General features: G+C 33.6%; 1 protein-coding gene across 1 annotated transcript; it reads right to left on the reverse strand.

Annotated features, from left to right (window-relative positions):
- Nucleotides 1–1,617: 1,617 nt before the first annotated feature.
- Nucleotides 1,618–3,383, reverse strand: LOC111393526 (F-box protein At1g67340). The gene is made up of 3 exons (XM_023019096.1): nt 3,034–3,383; nt 2,763–2,925; nt 1,618–2,633 (listed from the first exon to the last, which is right to left on the reverse strand). Exons 1-3 carry the CDS (start codon nt 3,282–3,284, stop codon nt 1,881–1,883), a joined length of 1,167 nt encoding a protein of 388 aa, XP_022874864.1. The 5' UTR covers nt 3,285–3,383; the 3' UTR covers nt 1,618–1,880.
- Between the last annotated feature and the right edge of the window lie 5,891 nt (nt 3,384–9,274).

The raw sequence follows: 9,274 nt of genomic DNA on the forward strand, positions 1-9,274 counted from the left end.
ATATGACTAACTTAGGATCCCTTCTTCGTTACCTCTATGCTCCTTTTACCTACCCTCTTATTAATTTCTTAAATAACTCCAAACATGTTTATCATGAACTAATCCTCGTTAAAATTATTAAAAAATTGTTAAGGTTAAGTACGAAAATATGTTCTAAATTTTATAAGTAACATTTCTTTAATTTATCATACATAGTGAGTTACTATTTTGTAGATTTAGAAGATAACTATGTAAATTCAGTATAAAAAATATATACTCTCGAATGTCCTTTTCTTTAATGTCGTGTTCGATATAGATTTTTTGAGAATAAATTATGTTAAAAGTGATATTATTATTAGTGAAAGATTATGAGCCCACAATCAAAAATAATTTCTTGAAAAAAATAAGTTTGAAAAAAAATGTAACAAACATCAACTTCTTATGTAGACGTATTTGGTTAATTACTATAAGAAAGGATGAATATTTGACACGTTTCTTTTCTCTTATTTTCATTGAGTCAAAAGGTGTGGATTGGTACTTTTTGGATTTAATTTGAAATATGAGTTTCAAGTTGAAGTTCTTTAGATCCTTTCATCTTTACCCTTAAGTTAAGGCAAAGTAAACCCCCATTAATATGGTTGGTTATTCACGTTTCACATCCCATCTCTTCACCTAATAGTACAATTTTGTATGTACAACTCTTGAAAGATATAGTACAATTTCCTCAAAGAAAAATTAAGCTCCCGTTTGTTTCTATTTTTTGAAAGAATGAGAATGAAAAATATAGTCGTTATGAGTCTCAATTTGATGGCTTGATGTGATGAATAACGATCATATTTTTAATTTTAATGAGAAAAAAATGAGAACCAAACAGGGACTAATTCTCGTGCATGACCCACATTTCAAGTGATACTCTCTCAATCTATGGTAGGCAAAAGGTTGAACAAAATGAACGCTCACTTATAATTTGGTTCCAAAGCAACACAAAGAAAATTCACCATCTCAAGATTACAAAACAAGGGAAAGCCCATCATCATCATCATCATATGTATCAAGTAAGTAAATTAAAGCATAATTTTCCATGCTCATTGAAACCCTCAGTTGATTTGCAGTATTAAATCTAAGGGTGAATAAAAGAATCAAAATTAATTATAGATTTTAAATGATTTTGACACTCGAACAAGGAAGCATCCGATTTTGATTCTATTTCGATCATATTTCCTACAAACCAAGAATTAAGAAACAGTACTATTCCATTTTCTTTTCTCGTTACATATTAAAACTAGTACGCATACACACAATAAGCTCAATCCAAAAGCAACCTACAAAACTCTACAAATTTCAGAACCTTTAACTTTGCCTTCAAAATTTTGTTGCATCGAACGAGGCTGCTTGTCTAGTTTGAGTATTTCGGTGATGAAACCGAACCAAATTATAATCATTTGGTTCTGTTCTAGTTCGATTCCATTATAAAAATGACTAATTATTGGCACGGTTATTTATAGAATTGAATTGATCTAACCATGTCCAACCATAATCTTGACAATTTTTTTCCATCTACGACTTTGGACGGTGTCTTAAATTATCTCACTATTAATTGTATGTCTAACACTTTATTTTAAATCGTAGCCGACAATATAATGAATAAATTTGTAACTTTTTTTTTCTAAAATAATTTACAATTTGTATCCGCTCTGCTAAACAAAACAAACCAAAGGAGCAATTTTAACGGTGAACTTAGGCTGGGTTCCTGTATGGTACAAAAAAACATTGATGGACCACATCAAAAGATTAATTAAATATCTTGTCCCCAAAATTTGGCCCCAAATCTTTTCTACTTTCTCTTTTCATCCCCAGTATGTCTCTCTCTTTTCCAAATACACCTTGCCGTTACCGTTAACTCAGCTCTCCACCATAGCCTCATAGCCGTTGTTGTCAACAACTCCGCCGTTAACATTAGGTTCATTTTCACCTTCTTCCTCAGCCCACCTCTCGACGGGTGAGCACTCCACCTTGTGGCGCAATTTCCAGTCCAGCGCCTGGCAAGCACGTGAGCAATAATTCACGGCTCCGCATGCAGAACACCGCCGAAATTCATGACGTCTGGTCTCGGGTCGCCCGCAGCCCGAATGAGAACACAAACGGAGTCCTGGGCGCGAGTTTCCACCCCGAATTGAAAACCATTCTGATAAGAAACGGCTGGCCGGGTGAGGTTCCGGCGCCGGAATATTACATCCAAAATCACTCAACAAAGGGCAACCAGCGCCAATCAGGTGGCGGTGATGGTCAACAGGGTTCCATGTCAGCCACGAGCCAGAGGCCGGAGCCGCTGATGGTGTCGCGGCTAAAACGGCGGCTAATTCACGGGCGTTGGCCTGAACAAGAAATCTGCGTCCTTCCGCTATGTTTTGCTTGACTCCGTAACCGTCTTGAAGGCAGTGGCCAAGTTCTCTCAGGGAGTCAATATGCCCCAGGAAGGCTGCCCGTGCACACAACGCCACACCGGCGCGGAGGTCCTTGTCGTTCTTTGAGCCACCACTGCCGTTGAACTGGATAACGGCTAGAGAGTAAAGAGCGGGCGCGTGAGAGCTAATCGCCGCCTTTGCCATCAAAGACGCTCCGCTTCCTCGATTTTGCAAACAGTAGAATCGAATCTGTGTCCAACAATACAATTTAATCTCAGTGAATATTATGAATCGTTTTTCCATTAAACGCAATATTTCCCCAAAAAAAAAAAAAACAAAAGGAAAAATCATTAAATTAAATGCTTGTTTTATATTTACCATGCCAAGAGTGTAACAGGCTTCAGCATTCCCGGAATCGGCACAGAATTTGAGGAATCGGTGAGCCGACTCGGACCAGTTTTTGGCTTTCACTGCTAACATTTTCTGAGAAGCTTTGGATAAAACCAGCGAATGGAGACCTAATCCATTTAATCTTTTGCATCTGTTCATTGAAAAATTCAACCCAGTAAATTCAATGATAAAAGCTCACAAATCAATGGTAAAAATCATTTCTTTGTCCAAAAACAAATCAAATGATAGAAATTCATACGTTATCAAAACGTTGGTGAAATCAGTGGGGGATCCAGCGGTGGAACTGAGCTTGCACAAAATCGAAAGGACGAGATCGTCCGGCAAGACATCGAAGAAATCATACTTTCCGGCAATCTCCGGCGAGACCTTTAATCTTTTCTGGCAACCCATTTGTTCTCTACCGAACTCAACTGCTCTCTTTACCGTTCTATTATCGTTTTCCCTACACATATGCACTTTGGGATAACACTGCCCTCTCCTTGTTCTCATCCCTCACTTTATCCCTCTTCTTTTTCTTTTTATCTCCCAGGAGACGAAGAGAAGTTGAATCTTTATATATAAGGGAGAGGGAAGTGAAAAGAAGGAAACATTACAATAACAACGACATAGCCGAACAAATTAAATAATTAAATAAAAATCAGATATACGAATTTACAATATTACCCTCTCTTTTGTCTTTATTAGTCCATAGAACATGGTCAAACGGCGTTGACCAGATCCCCACCACGTACCCCTCTCTTTCCAACTGAAACACGACGTCGTTTCTTATTTCGCTCGCCCAACTAATTTATCACGAATGGGTTGTCATCTATATTTATCTTATTCTCTTCCAAATCGGAACATACTCACATCAAACACGCTCCTAAGAATATTTAAATTGCTATGTGAAAGTGCTATCAAATCGATTTTGTTGAGTCAAATTCTCTCCCTCCCTAGATTTATTTGAAGGCGGTTAGTTTGGTTATAAATGAGCAACCAACGTTAGTTAATCTTAATATGGAATCAGAACACTTGAAATGAAATACAGTACTTTCTCTTTAATTTTGATGAGTTTGTTTTAAATGCAGTTGATTTGGTTGCGTTTGAGCTACTAAATTTAGTTAGTATTAAAATAGAATTTGAAGGCAATTAAGTAATTTGTCTCCAATTTTCATGGGTTTGTTTTAAAATCAGTTAATTTTATTGAAAGTCAACAACCAATTTATGCTAGTAACAAAATTCTTAATTTTAATGCAATACTGCAATTTTCTCTAATTTTGATAGATTTGTTTTAAAAGAAGTTGATCATATTGTAAGTGAGCAACTACTTTCAATTAGTATCGAGATAAAATTTGAATGCAATATCGTAACTTCTCTCTAATTTTGATAGGTCGTTCGAAAAGTAGTTAATTTTTTCTTTTTAACTTATAAGTTAGCAACTAACTTCGGTTAGTATCGAAATAGAATTTGAATGTGATAGAGTAATTCCTCTCTAATTTTACATGTTTAGTTATAAAGGAAGTTAATTTTACGGTGAGTGAGTAACTAACTTCGATTAGTATGGAGATAGAATTTAAACACAATGGAATTTAAACACAATGCACTAATTTCGGATTACCGGTTTAGAATCGGTTAAAAATGCTGTATGGAGCAACTGAATTTAGTTAATCGGGTGATTAAAATTAGTAAAAAACTATGAATGTTGCGTAACGTAACGCGTTGTTTGTGAGAGTGGGGATAGTTTTGTACTAAACAGGTTTTAGGTGGCAAATTCCGGGCTTGTCTTGGATGACCAAACCACCGGAGGTCAAAGCTGTGATTCAGCACTGACAGAGATCAGTTACTGTTGTTTGTTTTTACTAGCCATTTTTATGCATAAATTGTGGTTCCCATTTTACCCTTTTGTTTGGCTTTTTCAGCTGATTCCAGGCACAAAACAACTTCGGTAACAGATGAATTGCCAATACATAACCTAATCAAAAGTAAATGCAAAGTGAGTATTCTCTTGTGCTCAAATTTTGATGTGGCGCGAGATAAGGTTTTGATGATCTGATGATATAATGTTGATCCAACGATCATATAGCATAGAGTTTGATATATGACGATACACCTCATTGAAGGTGTCGAGATAAACACACTATATTGCAGATTGTCAGTAGAAAGATTTTTATATGTGGTTGCACATTTGCACACCAAAATGGTTGTTAAGTACATAATCTTTCCGTCGCAAATTTTAATAAATGATTACCGACATCTTGTGTTGCCCTTGAAATCCGTATATGATGCATGGCCAACATATCGCAACTCCTATCTCATTCACATGTATGTTACATGCATATTTGGACAACCACGTTAGACTGCTCGTGACCATTGTTCCGACTAGGTGCTATGGTCGACGAATATTTTGACGCTTGAAGAAAACGATGAATGTATTATGGGTGTGGAAGAGGCACAGTGGACACGAATTTCAGTGTTAGGATTGAGGAGAGAATGCCGAATTTGCATCATGTGAATATTAATTCACATTGGGAAGGCACGAGTGTGAGCTTTTATATCAATAGAAAAGAAGTGATGTCCATTAAATGTTTGACACGTGACCTTATATTAACAGCTCATTAGTTAAAAAGTGTCAATTTTGGTTGTCATGGATTTGTGGTTGCCTAACATAAGTTGAAAAGCAACCATCCTATGTCATAAAATTAATTTGAAAAGTATACTGAAAATTTTAATAAGAGTATCGACTGCAGGCCATCAAATTTATTAGATATATAGAGTAACTTTTGAACAAAGTGATGTTTGCAAAAAATGTCATTAGCCTATCACCTCGAAAATATGCTACAGCAGGAGGTGGTATCTCACTTTGAAAGTACAACTTCGGGAGTCAGCGATACCATCTCGGAAGGGCCACTTCGAAAGAAATGATATCATGTCGAAGATGTGCTTAGACACCTCTCCCAATTGCCCAACCATCTTGGAGAGATGTGAAGAAGCAACGTGAGATGAAGCATGGACCTTTCGTGACCTCTTGCTTCATCTTTGCTTAGCTGATTGTTATGTAGTTTGCCTCATAGGATGAGGCGTAACACCTTATTAATAAGGGAAATTCTAAAATATACAGCACTAAGTGTTGTACATTTTTATAGTCTCCTGATCGTGGGGCCTCCTCATGTGAGGAGCAGTACACCTTGTGTACAGCAAGTGCAAACCTATTAATGATAGTGTGATTTCAAATTTCGAGAAGTGACTACCTATCCAGAGACAAATTTAGGGGGATATCCGACTTTTTTACGTGAAAATTTTTTGTGTACCTAGATTTTCTTAAAAAAGAATTAGTCTAGCGTATTTTTTTTTTGTCCAATCATGACTTCCGTCCCTAGAACTTATCTAGAGAATAGGATCTTCCTAACTCTTCATTTGACACACAAAATTATAGATGGTGCCATTAGATTTAACAAATTCCACGAGTGCTGTAATTTTTATCTTGTAAACAATAATAACCTAATATAAACAATGAAGTAGAATTGCTCTCACATAATCCGTAATTGAATTATTATTTGTGTTTAGTTAAAGAAAATTACATATTGACCGTTGTTACTTGTTAGCATATGGAAGCAATTCTTGCAGGCATTGCATTAAATAGAAATTACAGAAAACATTTGATGAATATGAAATTATTGCCGTATTAATTAAATAAATTGAAAAATCCAAGAGCCAGTAAACTAGTTTGTCATCAACAAATTCTTAATCAAATTCGGCTGAGGTTGTTTAGTTTATTTTCTCGATAAAACTATCATTTGGGAATTGTATTTTGACTAGTCAAAGAAAATTTCTTACGTAATTTGGAATTACTTTTCAAGAAAGTAAATTTAGTCTTACTTTTAAAAAAATAAGCTTTGTTAGTAGAAAACTAATTCTAGAAATCATTTTCAAGGAAATAAGTAATTTCAAGGTATGTTTAAGTTTGAATTTACTTTCATGCACAATCAAAGTAGAGGCATAATAGAATGGATTAGTGGTATAATTAAGGTCAAAGCTTTCACTTTCTAAGAGGAATGCAGAATAGTCCCCAAAAAATTAAAAAATTAAAAATAAAACAAAAATCTTAATTCATTATAGCAGTAGCGTGTTTTACGTAAAACGCCGCTCCGATGTCACGTCGCCGGTTAAATTAACAATTTTGGTCACGTCAACTTAGAGACGTGCCGGAAAGTACATAGAATACCATTTGTTTTCTTCAAACAATCATTTGAATATATATAAATTATTTGACAAGCATTATTTAAAATTTCTTTTTTCTACGTACTCATTTTTAATTATACATTCGCAAAATAAAATATTTTACACGTAAATTCAACATTTTTCCTTACTTTTGAACCACATATCCTTCTAAAAATCACTATTCAAAATATTATTTTGATCAAATAATGACCATTAACACATTTGCTTAATTGAAGATAATTCTCTTCATTGATCGAAAAGAAATCAACATATTCTAGTTTTCATTTTCAAAATAGGAGTTCCACTGCACTCCTGTCTTCTCTCGTTTTCTCTCATCGAGAAATTAATTCTCATGAGATCTATACATGTTGAATAATAGTATTACGTAATCAAATGGTTCAATTATGGTGGTTCTTGATATTTGAATTAAATTTCTTATTTGTTAATGAATTAATATGACTTTGTTCTCGGTGTTTAGTAGACTATTACTATAACTTATTTACTTAGAAAGGTTATACGACTTCCATATATATTACTAACCCAACAAGCTTGATTTTAAATAATAATAATAATAATAAATAAATAGTGGAAAGGAGTGAATAAGGCCTGGACAAGGCGGAGATGACGTGATTCTGAAGGTTGCTGATTTCGACCACTCATGTCAAGCCACATGGGACCTACATGTCTCTAAGAACCATATCTGAAGAAGCAACTTGTATAGATTATTTCTCGGTGGGACCCTTTCTATCCTGTGCAAAAATGTACACTTTTTTATGCACCAAATAAAAGGGCAAAATAAAAGGGGCTTTTTTTTTTTTCTTTTTTTTTCTGAATCAAGCAAGACAATCGACTAATATCTCGTATCATAAAATAAGACCTAAAGCCTACTATCATAAAATAGGACCTAAAGATATTATTACATATAATTATAATTTATTTTTCTATTACTTCTTATCAGCTACACTTTTTTCGATAAAATAATATGACACGTAAATTCAAAAATATTTTTTTTTAATTACATATCTTTCAAAAAATTAATATTCCTCTCATTATAACATTGAACAAGGGGACCAAACAAGCGCTAATTTGATTAAAGTTATAAAAACTCTGTCGAAATCATTTTCTATAACGGTCGGCATTAACAATAATTCTTCATATTAATATGATTTTGACATTATTAATCTTATTATTTACAAATTCCTTAATAATTTAGTGGTGTTGACAACGTTCATATATGTTGAGATAACTATCAAATAACTTAAGCATCTTAATTAGTTTAGGTAGTTGGGTTCCCTTAGCTTAAAGGGAGGGGAGTTGCAATATACATTTCTAACATGTCACGCTCTCCAACGAGTCAAAAATGTAGACTTTTTTGTTTTTCGGCTAACCCTTATCTTATTTTTCTCCTCCTTTATCAAGAAATCTCTTCATTTATCATGTCCCACAAGTTTTTATTAAGCCCGTTTGGGGTAAATTTAGTAAATTTTTATAAAATTTTATGAAATGTGTTATTGAAAAGTTGATAAAAATTTTGAATTTTATAAAATGTTTGATTGAGAATAGATTTGAAAAAAAAATGAAATTTAGAAAAACGTGGCCAAATAGGAGTTAAGAGTCTTTTTCCTTCTCGATCAATATAAAATAACATTAAGCACTTATTTGAGTCTCACTCTTTTGAAAAAATACATTTTTAACAATCTCTTGACATCATTTCAACCACATATTCTTCAATAAAATAATATTATACGTAAATTCAAAAATTTTCCTTATTTTTTAACCACACATTTTCCATCAATACACTATTCAAAAATTCATTCTTCCCAAAAAAAATGAGGCTCGAACAAGGGCTAAATTGTATCCCTTCAAAAAGGTAGCTCGTTTGAGATTAACAATACTTGAATCAGAAGTTTTTAAGCTCTGATACCATATTGAATTTTAAAGTTCCCTACAAAGTCTACATTAAAATGAGGCGCTAGTAGATTTTTGTTTTTATACTTATGACGTGGGAATTTAACTTAACAAAACGGAAATATTTAATCGATCATATAAACTTGTCGACGAAATAGTTCAATATTTTACAATATAAATAACAAAACCGAAGTCCTTGTTCTTGGTCACTTAGGGGGTGTTCTCTTTGTGTTTCAGTTTTGTGTTTTGAGTTTTGAATTCATTTTGAGTTTTGTGTTTTGAGTGTTTGTTTTGAAATTGTTGAAAATGCGTTCTTTTTGTTAGTTTCTCAAAACAAAAAAAAATAATTTTTTTTTTAAATTTTGAGAATCACC

Source organism: Olea europaea, chromosome 1 (assembly GCF_002742605.1).
Source record: "Olea europaea var. sylvestris chromosome 1, O_europaea_v1, whole genome shotgun sequence".
Lineage (NCBI taxonomy): Eukaryota > Viridiplantae > Streptophyta > Magnoliopsida > Lamiales > Oleaceae > Olea > Olea europaea.

Coding starts and splice junctions, on each gene's coding strand:
- LOC111393526 (XM_023019096.1), bottom strand. CDS start 3,284: ATGAGAACAAGGAGAGGGCAGTGTTATCCCAAAGTGCATATGTGTAGG. Junction 2,926..3,033: donor TTCACCAACGTTTTGATAAC/GTATGAATTTCT, acceptor TTCAATGAACAG/ATGCAAAAGATTAAATGGAT. Junction 2,634..2,762: donor CCTGTTACACTCTTGGCATG/GTAAATATAAAA, acceptor TGTTGGACACAG/ATTCGATTCTACTGTTTGCA.